A 19,668-nucleotide genomic window follows, 5' to 3' on the forward strand; every position below is an offset into this window, starting at 1 on the left:
GGGAAATCACAGGATTTTCGTGACATAATGGTTTTCGAAAAGCTCTGTTTTCAAAATGTTTTCCGTCCACACTAAAGCACAAAGCCGGCATTTTCAAATTCCTCCGGTTAGAAGAGCGTGTTTGAAAAGTCCCGTTTTCGTGACGGATTATTGGCTGCGTCTCGTGAGTCCACAACATTTTGACCACTGTGCTGACGCATATCGTTGTCGATAAGAGTACAGACCACGCTAAACCACATTCGATTTGTTAATTCGATCAACATGTGCAGTTATAGCTCGTTTCGAAACGGTATTTTTTAATTCCGGTTCCCCTCGGACTTATATAAGCCCCTCCGTTTATAAGCCCATCTAAAAGCCCCTATGAAGTTGTAAAAGCCTAGGGCTTCGAAGCGGCAGTTCACTTCATGAGTGCACGCACCAAACAGGCCATCCATGACTGGTGTTTGACAATGTGAAAACATTGTCAGTCGATTCTGTAAAACAGTTCGATTTGAGATTTAATTCTGTAAATCAGTCCGTTATACCAGGGTGCATTTTAACGAGGCTCCATTTGAAATACAGGGCAGTTCTAAGCAATAAAAAGTAACACATTTGTACAGGTACCAAACCAAGGAACATTTTATGCACCTGTACTTCCGACAAGTAACGAATCACAAAGGAAACATTGAGAGCAGAACAATGTGTTACAAGGCTTTTGTATCGGTGGAAAAAGAAAATTCTGCTTGCAGGGAGTAACCAATCAAATAATTTATCGCTTTAAATTCTCCCTAGCAAGAAGTCAGGCACGGAGGTGTGAATCTCTAATCTAAAAACACTATTTGACGCGTTGAGCCGAAGGAGTTTACACCAAATGGCACGCTTTGAATTGACCTTGTGAGTAACAAGCATTGTTATAATATAAACACAAACAAAAAGAGGCAATCAGATGTTTTGCTTAAGCAAGAAACACGGACAGGATTTATTCATGTGTAATGCAATCTTAGCTGTTGTCGCAGCGCTTATACTGATGAGCGGGAATCACAACGTATCCGCTATGGGTCTGATAAAGCCTGCGGATCGGTTAAAGCCGACGGGCGAGGACTTCGCCATTTGTGAGCTTTCTGCGGAACAAAAGGAAAACTTCTTGGACGACCACAACAAATATCGCGGAATGGTTGATCCACCTGCTGCGGACATGGAGTATATGGTAAGTAGAGCATCTCAAGTTTGATTGTGTATTGCTAATTAAGTTGCCAATTTGACTGGCGTAGAATCTTGTCCAGCAAGCTAGGCTGGAAACACTACTTAGAGATGATGTGGGGCCTGTCCACAACTTTTTTTTTGGCCAGGATAAAGATTACGCCATAAGATTGTCTGAAATGTTAGTTGTCTCTTCGTGCGCTCTTCGTCCGTCGACCAGACCCGGACAACTGCATTTTTTTCTCTTCTCTTTTCGTACCAGTGCACGAACTGACTGTGTAAATCAAATAACGATGAACACAGCAGATTGAAGGTTGTTGCAGTCCACTGCAGCTACAAATGTCCGTCCTCGCGTGTGTTCATGCAAACTACGTCAAGAAAACACTTGGATTTAAATTGCACGTGATTGGCTGATGACGAATCGAAATGCCTCCACATGCTCACAAACAAATAGAAACAGAGAAAATCTAAGAGCTAATGTAAGAGAACTTTGAAAATTAAACAAAACGGCTACCTGACATCTCGAGTTTTGCATAAAATTGGTGAATACCCTTTCAATGCTTTGTTACAATCACATATGCTCTGCTGTAAAGTTTTCAGACGATTCTAAGATCATTTCCTTAGAGTGTAGGGTACAATGTTTTCAATAAAGTTATCCATTATGCTTGCAGTTTTGGGACGAAGACATTGCCAACCTAGCTCAGATGTGGTCAAACCAATGTGTATGGGAACACGGGTTTGTTGAATTCGGTGACGAATACCCTCATGCTGTTAACTTCAAAAGAGTGGGTACGATAATTTACTTGATCCACACTTGTATAATGGAATATTTGTAATATCGTGGGCGACAAGTTACTCCTTAATTTTGGGGCGAAATTTCAGCGTTACTTTATAATTTCACATGTTAAATTACGATTACCATGGCAATGTTTGGCGCAAAATTTCTCGATACAATAATCAAGTCAAAAACCAACGATTGCGAGCGTAATTTGTCACCCACGATATTATAGGTAATCAAATGGTATACTAGTGAAATAATGGTCCGTCCCTAAGAGCATGTTGTAAATGACGTGCACTAGCCAATAAGGATGACCCGTATTCAGCCCTGTAAATTACTGAGCAAGTAAGACTCCCAAACAACCAATCTCATTTGATCATGGTTATATATTTCTCGGACTGTTTCCAAAACAGGTCAAAATCTAGCGCGACAGTGGGGAACACTTGACAACCCGGACGACCGCGTGAAGTCCTGGTACCAGGAGCGCCGGTACTACTCATACAGCAAGTTTACAAACCCGATGGGAGCCTCTTGTTCTAAAGAGCCATGCGGACATTACACACAGGTATTTCAAGTAACAAGGGGTTATAGATAAGAACTACGAGCTTCTCACGCATAATTGTGTTGCTTAACAATCCAAAACCGGGTCCACACTACGGAGGAGAAATTTGAAAACGTAGCTTTATTTCTCCGGTTAGGCCTACCGTCCAAACTAATCCGTCACAAAAAAGGAGCTTTTCGAAAACGCTCTTCAAACCGGAGGAATTTGAAAACGCTGGCTTTGTGTTTTAGTGTGGACGGAAAACGTTTTGAAAACGGGGCTTTTCGAAAACGATTTGATTTGACATGTGATTTCCCTGTCCGATTTTCCTCAAACACAAATCCAAAATGACCGGTGATTGTTACGTTTTCAAATTTCTCCTGCGGAGCTTGGACGGGGCCTTAACGACTTAGCAAGCACCATAAATTTCTCTACTTAAACTTTATACGCTTTTAAAAGAGTTATGAAATCACACGACTTGTTCTGATCTGTTTGTGAAGCTTGTATGGGCTAAAACGAAATACATAGGATGCGGCGTCAAGTGGTGCGACATGGATTTTGACATACCTCACCCCTGGATTCCTGGAGAGACAGTTGTCACTTGCGACTATGGCCAAACGTAAGACATGTGCACATTACTTTCTGTGCAGTAAGAACAACTTTAAAGCAGATGTCAATTTAGTGGACCATTTTGACCGGTACGCTGTATCGTCAATATTTTAAGAAAAAAAAAACAAAAAAACCATACGTCAATTTATCACGTCGACTTTTGTACAAAATATGGAACACCAGATTTGCCAATTTTTCAAAAGCTTATTCATGAAATTCTTAAGATGGTCACCCTATTAGTCTAGCTTTTCAGTTATTTTGGGTGACCAGCCACTCAACGTACATGTTTGTTGTCAAGGTGCAAACATAAATTATTGTTGTTGTTGTGGCTCAATGTTCACCTAGTGCATGCTATGTTAGAATTATATTTCTATCTCGAGAAAGTACATGAAAGACATTTCTAACAGCTTGGTTTTCTTTAAGAGGTAACATAATTGGGGAATATCCTTACAAGAGAGGAACTCCATGCTCTAAATGCGCCTCTGGTAAAGGATTTTGCTACAAGAATCTATGTAGTGAGTATGAATTCAGTGGTTCGTGTGACGACGATTTCCAGGGCTATTGAGGCTGACCTTTTCAGATCAGGAATCCACTAAGTTCTTGCCTCTTCCAAATTACACCCACGGCTTTTTGTTTCACGTCCCCTCCCTCGCCTTTCGGTGCAGCGTGACTCTCCATGGCACTGCAGCATTCAAAATCGATTTGTCTGGAAATGGTACCCGGCCTTCGTAGGAGGCAGCGTGCGCGAGTGGTCAGCGCGTCGGACTCGCAATCCAGCGGTCCCCGGTTCGAGTTCCGTTTTGACCACTACCTGGATTTATTTCATGAAAGCTCCGAGTTCAAATCATCGGGAACACTTGTCAATAGCCAACTGGTTTGCCTGCGGCCAGTTGGGATTCAAGTTGATTTATTTGTTTCAGTTGTTTGCTCGGCCTCACTAGCCTTTATGCCATAAACACTGCCTAGAGTAAATAAAGGTTGCTTAAAAATTAATTTTTTTCATTCGTCAATAAAGAGTCCACATAAGAATTCCTTTAGTGTAAAAAGTGAATTGAACTATACGCACTCCCAAACTGGATTTAAGTACCTATTATAGGTCTTAAAAGTTTCAGGAGATCACTCAGGTCACTTAAACATAAGAGCTCATCACGGGAGGTCTTACACTGGGACAAAAAATATCGCCTCCTTTCTACTGCGTTACATGGAGGAAACTTAGCACATCATCGCAGAACAGTGGAATAAGGGCGTGTACTAAGCGTATAATACTTCCATTGTTTATCCAAATTACTGTACAAAAGATTCAGTAACTCAGCTCAAGTAAGAATATATTACACAGTTTGCAAAATGCAAGAAGACAGTTACGACAGTGTGCTCCAAATCTAGAGGATACCAAATTACACAGTAAGCAAATTTTCCAGCGTTTTCCGATGTAATGTAATTTTGTTCTTTAAGGGGACTGTGACAACTTTGACAGCGAATGTGGTAAAAGTCTCACCAAGGAATTGTGCTCTACAAAGCGTGAATTAATGGCCAAGAAATGTCCAAAGATGTGCAACTTGTGCGGTAAGTTAAGTCAACCTTGGCTGACTTTGCTGATGGAAATAAAGTATGTACCGTTGAAATCGCAAGTTTTGTCAAATATCTTTTTCTTCATCCTTATAGAGTGTCCTTTGAAATGCCAAAATGGTGGAACAGTAAACCTCCAGAATTGTGTTTGCTCGTGTCCTTCAGGTTGGAAGGGTCTAGATTGTTCAGGTAAATAACTTGAGGTAGTAAAATTATGAAGAAATGTTAAAGTATGGACTGCTCAGAAAAACTTCATAATATACCATAAATTTCCAAAAGTAACGACCCAGGGGCCCGTTTCTCGAAAGCCCCGGAAACTTTTCGGGCCCTAAAGCCATAGCAAAATCTCGAACCTTACGATTACAGAGCTGTTTTATTCACATATTCCCAATACGAAGAAAAGTTCCCTTCATACAAGAAGTTTCAGGCGTATACACTTCTCCGTGTTGAGATAGAGATGGACTAAAAATGGCTTTACGGGCCCGAAAAGTTTCCGGGGCTTTCGAGAAACGGGTCCCTGGTTACTTTTGGAATTAGCAGCCTTTGGGGCTCAATACTTTCGGGGCTCGCTGCTTTCAGGGGTCGCTGCTTTCGGGGCTCGCTGCTTTCGGGGCTCGCTGCTTTCGGGGCTCGCTGCTTTCGGGGCTCGCTGCTTTCGGGGCTCGCTGCTTTCGGGGCTCGCTGCTTTCGGGGCTCGCTGCTTTCGGGGCTCGCTGCTTTCGGGGCTCGCTACTTTCGGGGCTCGCTACTTACGGGCCTCGCTTCTTCCGTGGGGTCGTTACATTCGAAGTTTACGGTGATGAATAAACAATGAGAGCAATGTCAATTTACTTTGTTCAATATTTTCTTCCGTTTAGAGAAGGAATGTCCTCCTGGCTACTACGGAGAAAATTGTGAAAGTAAACTTAATCAAATTGCCGGAGTTAATTTTATGATGATAAAACCTTTTCTTATAATCTTCCAAGTCGTGAGGGTGTAAGTTAATGAAGTCATTTTAGATTAACTTGATCGTAAATAACATTATATGATAATTATTACTACTTTTACCACTACCTCTACGATTATAATTATTATTATTATTTTGTTAATATTTATCGGGGTTGAATATCAATTGAGACATCGTCCTGTTTTCTGCTCCAGTTGCTGATGCTATTTTCTTTTCTTTCTTTTCATTGTACATGCAACAAATTCAATAAAGTGTAAAGTGTAAAGTAATCTGTGGCCAAGTATTTCAATAATAAACTGTGCAAAGATATCATTAGGTTTTGCAATGTCTTGAAAAATGAAAGTTATGAGAGATCTCTCACTGATTCCAGTGCTTAAGCTTATGATTTGGTTGCTGTAAAATATGAAGAAGTAAACGGAGAATTATCAAGACAAAATTAATCCAGCTAGGTTTTAATGTGTTATTCAGGATTGCACTAGAAATTTGTTTTTAAGCTCAAACCCAAAATATCACGTCTTTTAACTTCGCGAAAAATGCCTGCGTGTCCAAAAATTGGCTCTGATAAAGGTTAGGGAATACTCTTCGTGGTGGTTTGTCTTGTGAGATATATCTTGAAGTTTAAGGTTTACAGAAATGTTCCCCTTTGTGCCATTCATAATATACTTCATATAATACTCCTTCAAATTGTTTTTTAGTGCGTTGTTTTGACGCTGCCGGGAAAGACACTTGCGTGTGGCGAATGAATCATGGGCACGACTGCCAGGCGTTTTACATGAAGATTGACTGTGCTGCGACTTGTGGATACTGCGGTGCTGATTAATATGCTAGAGAAATAAATAACACAGTTAGGTCAATGTTTCACAAGGAGGAAATACTGCTGCGTAAACAGTTTCATGTAGCATGTTCCATCGCATTTACACTGAAGTCAATTTTCAACTATCTTGTCAATGTTTTGATGCTGTTCCATGTACCTTTAGATGACGGCAGTAAAACTTCCACCACTACACCAGCTCCTGCAACAAATGTCCCAACACCACCACCCACAGCAACAGCGACTACAAGTAAGTGATTTTTGCTTGCCAACCAGTGGGATAAATGGCAGAGGGCGTTTTGTCCAAACTTCAGTGACTTTGCTTGCCATAAGTTCAGAGAATCTATTAAGACCCTTGAAGAGAACTTTGAACACGGCGCCACCCTAGCCTCCAACTTTTGGCTTTAAACGCTCAAGATGCAGAGAACACTGCAAGTTGAAGTAATTGAGCTCCATTGTAAATCTTTCCTCCTTTTACACATGCGCAATGAAGCACCAGTCAAAGAAGCTCTATGACCAGCGTTGATGGTAAAATTACCAATATCAACTTCTACCATGTGTGTTCTCAACAAATCAAATCATCATGGGTCAGTTTTGAGCCATTAAAAAGATGAAAAATATTCTCTTGTGATGTTAATATATCTGATTTGTTCTAGGTTCTTCGTTGACAACTTCAAACCCAAATGTCCTTACGCCCACACCACAAGGTATGCTTTCTTTCTCGAGTAATGAGTGCAATGGTTTTCACTTCCGAAAAAAGATTGAGGAAGTCCTTACGTTACCTTTGAACCATCATGTCTTTCGACAGATAGTAGTGTGGGAAAAAAAGAGACTTGTCTGAGCGTCAGCGGCATAGTTCTGCGGTCTCCCTCGTCTACGCGTGCCTTGTTGTCATCATATAATCCAGCGCTTGTTCGTGGCCTCTCCCTGTCTTGTTGAGTCTTGTGACATTAAACCTGGAGTTCGTTAAACCCAGAGTTCGTCCTGCTGTTGATGACGTAGCTCTGCAGAAATCCTGTAGTGACTCTGATTGGTTGATCTCCGCGCGCTTGTAACAACCAATTAGACGCATTGCACGCTCTTCACACCTATGAAACCTTCAGGCGTTTCCAGGTTTCCCGAGGTCAAATAAGCGCATTACAAAAAAGATGATTTCCTTGTCTAGCAGAAACATAATTATTTAATGATCTTTCATTATTAGTTTTCGTCAAACAACTCGCTTGTGTTGCTCGTCCCTGGCTTTTCCATAATCCTCAGAACGTAAAACTGGTCTTTGATTCACAAAGTAACATGAAAAGCCCTACCGCATCAAGTTCGAAACGAGATGACAAGTAGGCGGACTGGAGCCTGAGTCCGTATACAATCCAGGGTGGGCTCCTTACAATTTTACTATAATCTATTTATATGTTTGTTAAGCCTTGCTGAATTTAGAAACCCGAGGAAAGATGTCTTTAAGCGTTTGCTTCTTACTGATAATGAATTTACTTGTAATAAAAATATCGTTACTATGAAGGTTTGCGAGATAATCTGACATTGGTTCTTGCCTTCAGAGTGCAAGACCAACCAACATTCTCGCTGTGACGTGTGGGCGGCTATTGGCGAGTGTGAAAAGAACCCCCTGTGGATGATACCGAACTGCTGTGTCAGCTGTAAACATCATCAGATGCCTAAAGGTATAATTAATAATTAACTGCTATAAATAATTAACTGTTGTTAATTATTTTTTGTAATACCGTTAGTTTATTAGTGGTCTCTAGTCATTGTTGTCAATTTTAGTTTCTTCAGTTCTCTTGTTGCCTTTAGTTGTACATAGTTGTATATAATTCCTGTAAACAGAACCCGCCTAGATTAGCTCAGCTACCCGCACGCATGTTATAATTGTACTTTTAATCTCAAAACATAATAAAATGTATATATGTATGGCATTTTGATCGAGTGCCCAAAGTCGACTGCAATCAATCAGAAGCTCGAAATTGCTTTACTGGCAAAGTTAGCCTACGACACAACTGACAGCTAGGGGAAAACACAAAAAACAGAACAGTCTTTTCTGGATCCTTACATTATCATTTTGGCACAAAAGACCAACGCTTGATTGTGAAATGAAAAGACTAGGAGTATCGCTTCTCCACCTGAATGGGAACTCATTGCAGGCTAGCCCCAACAAACTTTGAACAAGCCTACCCACCACCCCAACCCCCGACAAGTTTCAAACAGGCTACCCCCTACAAACTTTGAACAGGCTACCACCCCCCAAGAAACTTCGTACAAGCTACTCCCCAACAAACGTCCGATAGACTACCCTCTCCCCCCCCCCCTCTAACGAACTTCAAACAATTTGTTGGCACTAATTTACCTATTCCCTGACTGATCAGGTCGAAGAGAGGCACGGTGAGAGTAAATAGAGTTTTTTTGAGCTTTTTGAATCCGGAAACTGGAACAGGGTTAACTTGCAGTAATCACCAGGCAACCGCGGCTCCACAGGATGTTGTTTTTGAACAAATCGTTGTTTAATTGATTGCAGCTATATCCGGAATTCCAGGAATAAAAGCAATAACAAATAACAAATTAGCTGGTCGAACTAGTGTAGAAAGATTAAAACTATAAAAAACTGTTTTATACACTTCCAGATTGCAAGGATGCATCTCCAAACTGCCCTGTGTGGGCTTATCAAGAACAATGTGAAATAAACCCCTTGTGGATGTTAAAAAACTGTAGACAAAGCTGTAACCAGTGCGGAGGTGAGATTATTAAACCAGACTAAACTAGAGGCCCAGTTACACATCTGCTCAAGTCTTCGTTGAATCACTGTTGTGTCATATTAAAGGGGGTAGAAGGCATGTCTTCTGCAGACCTATTAGGGCCTGATTACATGGCGAATTTCAGCCCCCCTAGCCGGGCTGAAATTCGCCATGTAATCAGGCCCTTAGACTTCAACTTGATATTGAAATAAACTCGAAAGCTGATCAATAATCGAAAAAGATAGCGCTACGCTTGCAATACGTCTTTACTCTCAACAAAACCACGCGCTTGTCTGGAAAGACCGGACACAGCAGACGCGTGCAGATGCTGCAAAAATTCCCGGCGTTTGGTCTTCCAACCGGACACAGAGGGTTATCTCAGGACTTGGCCTACTACACAGACGTCCTTATGGCTAGTAACGCAATCTCGGAACGCAATCTCTCTTCGCCGTTGGGGAAGAAAGATTGCATGACAAGCCTAAGTAGATCTACGATGGAGGCACTAACTCGAGTCCCTAAATTTTCTTGCCACATTTACTGTAAAATAAACCTGCATTCAGCGGACACCTCTATTAACGGACACAGACACCAATATTAAGCCATTTTGTTGCACAAAACCTGCAATAAACGGACACTTCAAGAGCTTTTTACTTCTAAAAGCTCAGCTCAGACACCTTTAACATTGTTCAGTGATGTCGTTTAGAAGCTAAGTAGATTATTCCAGATCGATGCATTGACTCTCTGGACATTGCGCTACGAGCGGTTTTTGATCTTACACTGTGTTACACTGTGTTACAAAAGGGTTAATAAGTTTAGAGCGGACACCCTGTATTAAGCAGACACTAGTGAGGGTCCCAAAGGTGTCCGCTTAATACAGGTTTCACTGTATTTCCAGAAGGTTAGAGACCTTCTGTCCATACTGTCTATTCCAACCAATGTTTGGAATTTTTCCTTACTTTTTCGCCTCCTAAGCATCTTTCAGTTTCTGGCGACAACGTCAGGTTACAGTTCCAATTCCTACACATTCCAGTTAATGATTCATTTACTGCTGTTTTTTAAAGCTTGTAACGACACAGATGCCAAGTGTCCTTCGTGGGCGCTATTAAAGCTGTGCAAGTCGAGAGACAACATGACTTGGATGAACAAAAATTGTAAGAAAAGCTGTGGCTTGTGCAAAGGTGAGAGCTGTTATGTGCAGTACACACATCACGTCACTTTTGTGGTGCTTTAGCTAGTTAGGCTCTATGTATTAAACTCACCGTTGGTCGTGGTCTGGGGAATGCCATTTTCGGCACAGGATTTGTGATTCGTGAAGGGGCCTATTTCACGTGAGTGGCACACGGTCTGCGTTCAAGACATTTGTTCTCTGTAATCACGGGATTCGTGAAGGGGTTTATTGCACGTGATTAGCACGTGATCCATGTTGACAACCTTTGTTCTCTAAAAACACGGGACTCGTTAGGGAGCCTGTTACACGTGAGTGGCACGTGATCCGTGTTCAAGACCTTTGATTTCTGTAAGCACGAGATTCCTGAAGGGGCCTATTATATGTGAGTGGCACGTGATGCGTGTTCAAGACCTTTGATTTCTGTAAGCACGAGATTCCTGAAGGGGCCTATTACACGTGAGTGGCACGTGATCCGTGTTCAAGACCTTTGTTCTCTGTAAGTTTCTTAACCGAGATTTTAGACCGATATCATAAATCTTGAAACTGAGAGTTTTGAAGATCTAGTTTCAAGCGATTTGACCTCTTGATATCTTCACAGTTTATGACAAACATGCAGAATGCCCCGCCTGGGCTGCGATGGACGAATGTAAAACATCTAACTGGACTTGGATGATGGATAACTGTCCACGAAGTTGTGATGTTCCTTGTAAGTAAAAACTGTAAAACAATGGGTAACGGAGTCTACAAGGGTTTGTACAGCTGTTTCAACACTAAAAGAAATAGAAGGCGGAGTTGACGACTATAAAGAAGAATAACTAAGTATGAAAAATTAAGACTGACAGGATTCAAGGATTATATTATGTCTTCCTGCATCTTCAGGAAAACTCCAAAATATTTAACAGTATTCTGACGATCTAATCTTCTGTTCTGACCCTACATTTACCTGAATGTTGGTGAGTAAAAGCTCATTACCCTAGATTATTCTGCCCCCAGTTGACTTACGTAAATAAACAGAATAACATTCTAATCGTTTTACTTACGAGTCTTAACGTCTTTTGTAGTTTCAGAGGCCTCCTTTTGCGGCAACAAAACAAACGGTAATTACCATGCCCCCAGTACATGTCAAGGATACATTGCGTGTTCAAATGGTGTCACAAGTCATGTGGCCTGTCCCGCAGGACAGAAGTTTGACACAGTTAAGAAACTTTGCCAGTCAGCAAATCGAGCAATTTGCACAGCGGCTTGTCCAAGAAGTCAAATTCGACTAAGAGGTAATCTCAACACAGAATTGTGCAAAAAGAATGGAGGGAGAAGAAGTCGCTTTTGTTTGAATGTCTCGGCACTCAAGACCAAACAACCGCAACAACAACAACAACAACAACACTAAAAACATTTTGCGCAATCCATTCAGGCTAATTGCATGTTATGTACGATAGTTGTTTTTGTTATTTTAGAATGTTTTGTTATTTTCACTAATAAAGTTTCCAAACCAAGGTCAACATGACGTTGCCCGGTAGCTTTTATTTCAAAATGTTTCTTATTTTACAATAGTTACAGGCTCTACAGGAACGTAACTTGTCTACAGTTCAACAGCTTATTTCTCGTGCATCGTTAGCATTATCAGTTTAATAAATTATTTTCCCTTCACCCTTAGCCTGAGTAGCAAGCGTTTCTGCGGGGTTCGGGAGCAAAGAATTTTTTGGCTCTCGCCCCATTTTCCGGGCAGGCAAAACACCGAAAATCCCGTTCCTCGGTCTTTCTTTGCTTCCAAACCCCACGGAAACGCTTGCTACGCTGGCTACTTCACGCTTTAAGTTGATGTTAGCACATGATATTAATCACCAGAACGGAGTCAGTTTTATTAATTTTATCATCTGTGCTAACTTCTTTGTCAGAATAGTTTAGTTCCATTGGAAGACGCACTTTAAGGCTTAGTTTCGCTCGCGGTCTAAGCAAATGCAAAGCATAAGCAGTGAACATGCTGATTTGTCTTTTGCTGTTCCCGCTTGGAATCACCGCGACGTATGAGTAAAAGCCACAAAACAACAATTGAAGACTGTTCGTTATTCTTATGTTCTTGTTTATCCTTGTGACAATGATTTCTAGTTGGGACAACAAAAGAAGAATCAGTGTCTCACTTTATGCTGTTCTTATGTTTAGGCCTTTGCTTAAGTCGTTGTTGTCGTCACTGCTCTTTATATTATGCCCAGGCGACTTATTCCATTAATGAAAACTAAGCCTAAAAGGTGTTTGACACCTTTCTCTTTTCATATTATGTAATTTAAATTTAAAGTTTGCACAAGAAAACTGGGACTTCTACTAAACTATTTTAACCTCTTTGAGTTATTTTGAGGCCTTTGTTCCCAAGGCAACCTCTTTTTTATAGTGTATTTCCATGTTCAGATGGAACACAAGTTATGTGTTTAGCGTAAAGTTTTAGCTTATACCCTGTTGATATTTAAGGTTAAAGTTGATTAATGTTAAACTCTTTTGTGTTGATATCTGAGGTTTATTGAATTTAAATTCCCTTAATGAAGCCAGACGTTGGAGATTATTTTTCTGCTCTGGACGTCCCCGACCTAACTTTAGCATGTAGCCCGTCGTATCAACATATGAAACCATATGAAACAATGTTTTTACGTATACAAAAACCCTACGACGCTTATCACTTTTAAGTTATATTTCTTTTACTCAAGCACACATCATTACAAAGACGAGGTTGTAAGAGCAATGCTCATTGAGCTTTAGTTCTTTGACCTTTTAAGCTCTTCACGCAAAGCGACATTATCCAAGACTCACAGATGCGCAAATCCGGCAGAGTGACTTTCTCTGTGGTTATTTTATTCTCTACGAGTGGAACGAGAAGAAGTTGGTTATTTTAAATTTTTATAAGCCGCGCGTTAAAATGAAAACGGAAAAAAGTGGTGGATAGAAAACGAAAACCGAACGCAACTTGAAGTTATTTGCAGATGACATATAAAAGAAATTTTCAAATGTGGATCTCTTTTCCATTTACTTTTAAAACCTTTTACTGTTAACTTTTTAACGTTGACCGGATTTCGGCTTTTGGAGTTAAGGTGAGAGAATACAACGTCTTGGGCAACGGGAGAAAACGAGAACAATTTTTAGGGCCAGACCCATCCTCGACGCACTGTCACCTATCTTAAGTTGTCTGCGTAATCGTGATAATATCTGTATATGCTGTGAACAGAAGATTTTTTATTTCTGCGTTGGATTGATTCAAGGATTCGAGGAAAAGAAAACAGAACCAGACGGACTTTTTACCGCTCGCCGTAAACGCCATTCTTAAACTCTCTAATGTGAACTAAGGAATGAAATGCGTGTACGATGTAAACTTGTTACACTTCAAAGATCGTGACTGTCAAGAGCTATAGCTTGCCAAAAAGTAAAAGAAACAAAGGAAAAAAGGACATATTTCAATGAGTCAATCGCAAGCGGTGCATGGGAGAAACTCAACTTTACATCCTTGAAAGTCTTCAAAAACCACTGTTTAGCTGATTAATTAGTTAAAAACAAAACGTACCTGTAAGTCACCGTGCCACATGGTTTCTTTTTAGTGTTAAGTACTTTTCATGCGAACACTTGACGTTATGTGCTAAGTCACAGATTCTCTTGATTGGATGAAACAGCGTTCCGTTAGGGCACATTTCGTGTCGAGTAACTCCCCCGGAACAAGATACAAAACCTGTGCATATCCGGGGGATGGGGTACTTGCCATCCTTCATCTTGCCGCAGAACTGCACTTCAGAAACTGTGGTAAAAGTGATTGAACGATTAGCTGTACTACGGAAAAGTGGAAGAGTAAACAATAAATTATATTTTCAAAGAGGTCATTTTCACGTGACCAGGGATACAGCTTTTTATAATGTCACGTAATGACCTCCTTCCCCCGATCAAATATGCAAGTGCACGAGGTACTCACGCGGTATGCGGCAGCTCAGTGGACAGTTGTCTCTCATCCATGCCCAATTAGATTTCCTGCACTCGTCCTTGGTTTCCCAAGCCGGACAAAAGTCGTGTTTGTCATACACTGCCGCGTTTAAAACAGAAAGAAATGAAACTTTAATAGTAATAGATTCATTGCAGTCCATATTTCACCCCAAAGATTTACAACGGAGAAGCGAAAAGAAACTGAACCATTCGGCCGCTCATTTTTTCGCTTCTTCCTCGATACCCTACAAGGGAATGTTGGGATTGCTCATAGTCCCAGCGTGATCAATCGATAAAATCGATAATCGATAACAATCGATGGCCAATTTTTTTCATTGGCCATCGCTTTTCATAGATTGTCCGAACCATTTGCATATTTTTGAGGAGTTCAAAAAGAAAAGAAATATAATTATGTAACAGTTATTAAAATTGTAGGGTACGTATCTAGACCCAAGCGACAACACAATCAGTGCGACAGACGTACAAGACGTTTTCGCGAATGGTAAAGCCACTAGGATAGAACAAGGGAGAAAGACAGTTGCTTTACCATTCGTTTCTCTAAGTAAACTCAAGTATAATAAGCTTGACAGCAAACTATAGTCAATAACAATCGAAAAGCCAAACACCAAGTAGAAACACCAAGCATCAACTTTAATTTCACGCCCAAGTACCGTGAACACAAGCGGTGTCGATAAGCCGTTTATCGCACGCCTATTTCAAGCAAGTGTCCATCAAAAATTGGCGCAGTCTTCTCAACAGCTCTTTATCTCTTATAACAGATAGATAAATCGATCTGTAGATTTGAGCACGTCCTACCTTGACACAAGCCACAGCTCCGTGGACAGTTTGTTAAAATCCAGTACCGTCTGTCGCCTTCAAGGCACTGTCTTGCTAACGCTAAATCGGCGCATTTTGGGCCATCATCCTTGCAAACTGCGCAGTGGAACAAGTAGAGCAAACTGATTAAAACGATTGTGGATGTGTGTCTCTCGCGGTAACTAATCACCATAATGAATTTGTACGACATTTAAAGGAGCTATGTCACGGTTTGCGCATCTTACAAATTCTAAGCCTAAATTTTTCAAGTTCGTCATTTGTAATCCGTGTTAATCTTTTATTATTATTATTATTATTATTATTATTATTATTATTATTATTATTATGTCTTTGGTGTTTTAACTCAAAATACTGAGCTCTGACTGAGCTCCTTTAACAAACCTCTCCCAATAGTTACTCCAAGAAATATATGGAGACCTTTGGGCAGAATTAACATGAGGACTTTCTTTGAAACACTAAATCTTTTTTCCTTCAGTTCAAACACACAATGTGTTCAGTCACTTACATACTAACAACCCGCTGTGCAATTAGCAAGGAGGGGCCTGAAGGAGGGAGAGGGAAGGGGTAATCCTTAGGCAGTCGCTCTCTCGGCCTTAGTCAATCGAGAATGAAGCCAAAAAGAAGTAAAAACTAACCCGGTCATTTTTTCTCTCGCTTATTTTCCCTTCTCGCTCAAGAGAAGTTGGAAAAGAAGATCTGTTCATGGTTTAGGGAGGGGTATGCAGGGAATTTAAATACCTCCGCACTGATTACAGCTCTTCCTACAGTTCCCCAGCATCCAAAATCGATCTCGTGCACACTCTCCAGCCAAAGCCCAGAACGGACACTTGGGAGTACTGTCTTTACATTCTAACAGAAAATAAACAACTTTTTTGTATTTTCAGTACTGTAATTGCTATTGTAAATAACAGATCTATAGGTAAGACATAGAACTGAGAGGAAAATTCATCTAAGGATAACACAACTAAGTGACAATCTACGAGAGAAAGGTCGATTTTCTCCAGCCTGTACAGTTTCAGTCATGCAGATCTAGTAAAGCCCCTTTCTGAATTAACTCGAAAACGTCCCCATACTGGTAGCTATTGAAACTATTATAATAAACACCAGTCTAGACTAGCAGTGAGATTCTTTGCGCCCATGAGAGAGAGGGGAGGAGGGAGGAGGGATGTCTTCACCTTCACCTTACCTGCGCCAATAGACTCGTCAATAACGTGCTTGCAGGTTGCACAACAGTGCTTCTTCATCCACTTTGACTTCTTCTTGCATTTTCCCATGGCGGACCACAAACTGCATTTGGGATTTTCATCCCTACAATCTAAACCAGAAGAACAACACAGCTCGCGCTGCAGCTGAGTGCCGTTCCCTCAAAGTGTATACATATTGCTTTATTTCAGTGATTATTTCATGAGAAATCATTGGTAGTTATTTCTGTGAAATGTTCAAACTCTGTAAACCCAAGTTATCCGAAAATATTTCATTGAACAAAGCAGAGGGCTTCAGGTATGCGAGCAAGAGCGCTTATTCAATTGCTTCAAAACTCTTGGGTAAGGTTACCGATATTATTGCGTGTAATGTGACGAGAAGAACTGTTTAAGGCTGCGTTCCTTTGGGGTGATCTGGATCAGAATCAGTGATCCAAGATCTGTCTGGATCATGGTGCATCAAAGAAACCGATGAATCCATGATTGAATGGATTCATCGGTTCTTTTGATGCACCATGATCCAAACAGATCTTGGATCACTGATCCTGATCCAGATCACCCGAAAGGAACGCACCCTAAGCTTCTTTCTGGCAGATCTTATCACTCTTAGCGTAAAAGCTCTATTTAGCTCAATTTATGCCCACTGGGTAAGCGAGGAGGACTTATTAAATAGGGTATAACTGCGTCCAAAATGATTGGTTTACTGATTCTGTTTATGGCTTACTACTTTGAGGGAGGCCGGGGCTAAATACTTATGGTGAAGTTCTAGAGGTGCAGGGTTAAATCAGTGAGACGTTGCTTACATGTTTCCAGCGCATCTCCAATGGGTGTTTCTGACAAAGAAACATATTTTTCGACTTCTTGTAACTGGTCCAGAGTCATGTTCAAGGGATTTAGAGATTGCGTGGCTGGCCTCGACGGTTTGTTAGTGATAACACGTGGTGACTCGGTAGTAGTCACGTTATAAGGCGTGACGGAGCCAATACTCGACATGACGTCTGTAGTTTTGTTGGATAACACAACAGATGCAGCAACAGCCTGTTTGGTAGAAGTGGCTTTAGAGGAAATCGTCACTCTAGAGGATTTCCCTGGTGTTGTAAGTTTGGTTCCCGGTGGCTTGACATAGTGAGCGTGCGGAACTGTAGTTTGAACCACTTGAGGCTTTGATGTTGTAACGAGAAGAGAGGGCTTCGTTGCGGGCGCAGATGGACCACCTGAAAAAGTCGAATCAAGAGAGGACTCATCATTGACCGATGATTCAGCTAGAAAAGTCCTTCAAATGGCACCAAACAGAAAAAAGGAAACTTCTGACTTTTGTGCTCAGCGAGGTGCAATCTTAGTTCTCTTAGGTGTTTGGGAAACATTTCTTCGAAAGAACTCCGCCACGAGACATCTCTGAACTGAGAACTTTCTCGAGTTATTTTATTTGGGGGAGAAGGGTTTGCGCATTGGTGAGAGCAATCACCTCCCATCAAGTGGCCCGGGTTCCATTCCGGCCCGGTGTCATATGTGGGTCGAGTTTGTTGTTGGTTCTCCCCTTGCTCCGAGGGTTTTTCTCTGAGTTCTCCGGTTTTCCTTCCTCCACAATAACCAACATCTCCAAATTCCAATTCGATCAGGATAGACCAGCTAAGGCTGATGTGGCGTCCTCTCTAAATACTATAATTGATTTATTGACGCTACGCTACAATAGCCCTTAACTTTTTCTATTTGCACTCATTATAATGCAATCCAAAGTGTATGTGAGGCAATTTCGGGCAATTTTGTAGTTTCAGCCCGAAACTGCCTCGCATCCACGTTAGATTACACAGCTATTCGTTAGTTATTATTAGTTCAAATGGAATTTGCTTCTTAGGCGTCGTCCATACCAATGCGTTTTCAATGATGCTTAAGTTCTCACACTGAAAACGCATAAAAAGCACTACTGTTTTTGCAGCGTTTTTCCCGTCCATACTTTAGCGCTGGAAAATGCTGATCGTTATGACAATCACACATTCATCATTTGCGCATACGCATTTGATGTAAATGCAATTAACGTATGCCAAAGGCAATGCTTTTACTATCCACACCAATACGACGGGGCTCCGTTTGGGAATGTCTCCACTTTGGACAGCTAATGCAAATGTATGCGCTTTCGATGGTACCCACCGTGCACAGTGTGCGAAACGCATCACAAACTATGCTTTCTCAAACGAAGAACGCATCAGCGTGCACGGGGTCTGAAAGTAAACAAAAGTAATGATGACGTTGCTACAAATTATCTATTGAGTTACAAGCATACCGCAAACTCCGCACGAGGCTGTGCAGTCATGTTGCATGTAAGGAGCCCTGCACTGATGACCATTGCTAATTCTCCAGTGACACACCTCTGTTCCAACTTTGTCCACGCAGTGAACTAGGAGCACAGAAAGAACATACATGTTCACTATAAATTATAAAGGACAGCTAGGAAACGATTTCCTAGTTTTCTAAGCGAATAGTGAACAAGGCGGAGCCGAGTTGACTATTCACTCATAGAAGACAAGGGTAACAGTCATAACACCTCAAATTTAGGTACATTTAAACCAGTAAACAACGATGGGGGAACCAGTACAATTAAATGATGTCCAATTTATACGTCTGTTACTTTGACACGACATCTTAAAATCACTTACACTGGCAGTTTTCTCCGTAGAATCCATTAGGACAACTTTTGACTGCATCTTTGGAAACAAAATGGATAGAATACTCCGTTAGCGGTAACGCAGCTACAGGTTGCTAGGTAGTCAGAGGATTTTCTTGATTTTGACCCAATCAACTACATGAAACAAAGCATTTTAGCCTTTTCCAGATTGCACGCATTCAACTTGTTGCAAACTGCTCTGTATCAAGCAAACATAAATAAATAAATAAATAAATAAATAAATAAATAAATAAATAAATAAATAGACAAGGGAGCGGGACTGGTCCCGAGTAATGTCTGACTAACCTGAACAGTCCAAGCCTTTCCAGCCAGGAGGGCACGCGCATGTGCACATAAGAGTGTTAAGTTTCCCGCCATTTTGACATTCCAATGGACATTCTGAATGAAATTTAGGATATTAAAGTGAGAACTCTGGCTTCAGTTAAAGTTAAATTTAAATTAAAGATAAAGCGTGTCCCAGTTCTAGAAGAGCTTCATGACCAATCAACATAAGCGCTTAAAGGAGCTACGTCACACTTTGCGCGTGTTAAGCCTTAATTTGTTAAGCTCGTCGTTTGTACTTCGTGTTAATCTTCTGCATCCTTAACCATCCACCATCCTTATTCCATTAGGGCTCATTGTTATCTCTCTGATGTTGTTCTATCTAAGTAAACTACTAT

At 41.0% G+C, this 19,668-nt stretch overlaps 2 protein-coding genes across 3 annotated transcripts in view; one reads left to right on the forward strand and one right to left on the reverse strand.

Annotated features, from left to right (window-relative positions):
* Nucleotides 1-19,668, reverse strand: part of LOC145464072 (uncharacterized) — a 58,902-nt gene that overhangs the window by 23,686 nt on the left and 15,548 nt on the right. For both annotated transcript variants that reach the window (XR_014041388.1, XM_081447887.1), the window contains exons 7-15: nt 19,295-19,387; nt 18,981-19,028; nt 18,608-18,721; nt 17,130-17,540; nt 16,311-16,439; nt 15,863-15,973; nt 15,104-15,220; nt 14,280-14,387; nt 13,881-14,108 (exon numbers count right to left, since the gene is read on the reverse strand). Coding sequence is in view for 1 of the 2 variants with exons in the window: in XM_081447887.1 (XP_081304013.1) it covers nt 13,888-14,108; nt 14,280-14,387; nt 15,104-15,220; nt 15,863-15,973; nt 16,311-16,439; nt 17,130-17,540; nt 18,608-18,721; nt 18,981-19,028; nt 19,295-19,387 (1,352 nt within the window). In the remaining variant the exon portion in view is untranslated. The remainder of the gene's footprint in view (nt 1-13,880; nt 14,109-14,279; nt 14,388-15,103; nt 15,221-15,862; nt 15,974-16,310; nt 16,440-17,129; nt 17,541-18,607; nt 18,722-18,980; nt 19,029-19,294; nt 19,388-19,668) is intronic.
* On the forward strand, nt 697-12,382 carry LOC145463859 (uncharacterized). Its single transcript, XM_081447652.1, has 16 exons — nt 697-1,186; nt 1,851-1,968; nt 2,371-2,522; nt 2,999-3,117; nt 3,531-3,622; nt 4,560-4,670; nt 4,770-4,862; nt 5,531-5,572; nt 6,315-6,428; nt 6,597-6,680; nt 7,087-7,137; nt 7,981-8,103; nt 9,058-9,168; nt 10,230-10,346; nt 10,935-11,042; nt 11,398-12,382. Exons 1-16 carry the CDS (start codon nt 926-928, stop codon nt 11,721-11,723), a joined length of 2,022 nt encoding a protein of 673 aa, XP_081303778.1. The 5' UTR covers nt 697-925; the 3' UTR covers nt 11,724-12,382.

Source organism: Orbicella franksi, chromosome 12 (assembly GCF_964199315.1).
Source record: "Orbicella franksi chromosome 12, jaOrbFran1.1, whole genome shotgun sequence".
Taxonomy (NCBI): domain Eukaryota; kingdom Metazoa; phylum Cnidaria; class Anthozoa; order Scleractinia; family Merulinidae; genus Orbicella; species Orbicella franksi.

Coding starts and splice junctions, on each gene's coding strand:
- LOC145463859 (XM_081447652.1), top strand. CDS start 926: ATGTTTTGCTTAAGCAAGAAACACGGACAGGATTTATTCATGTGTAAT. Junction 4,671..4,769: donor AAAGATGTGCAACTTGTGCG/GTAAGTTAAGTC, acceptor TCATCCTTATAG/AGTGTCCTTTGAAATGCCAA. Junction 7,138..7,980: donor CCTTACGCCCACACCACAAG/GTATGCTTTCTT, acceptor TCTTGCCTTCAG/AGTGCAAGACCAACCAACAT.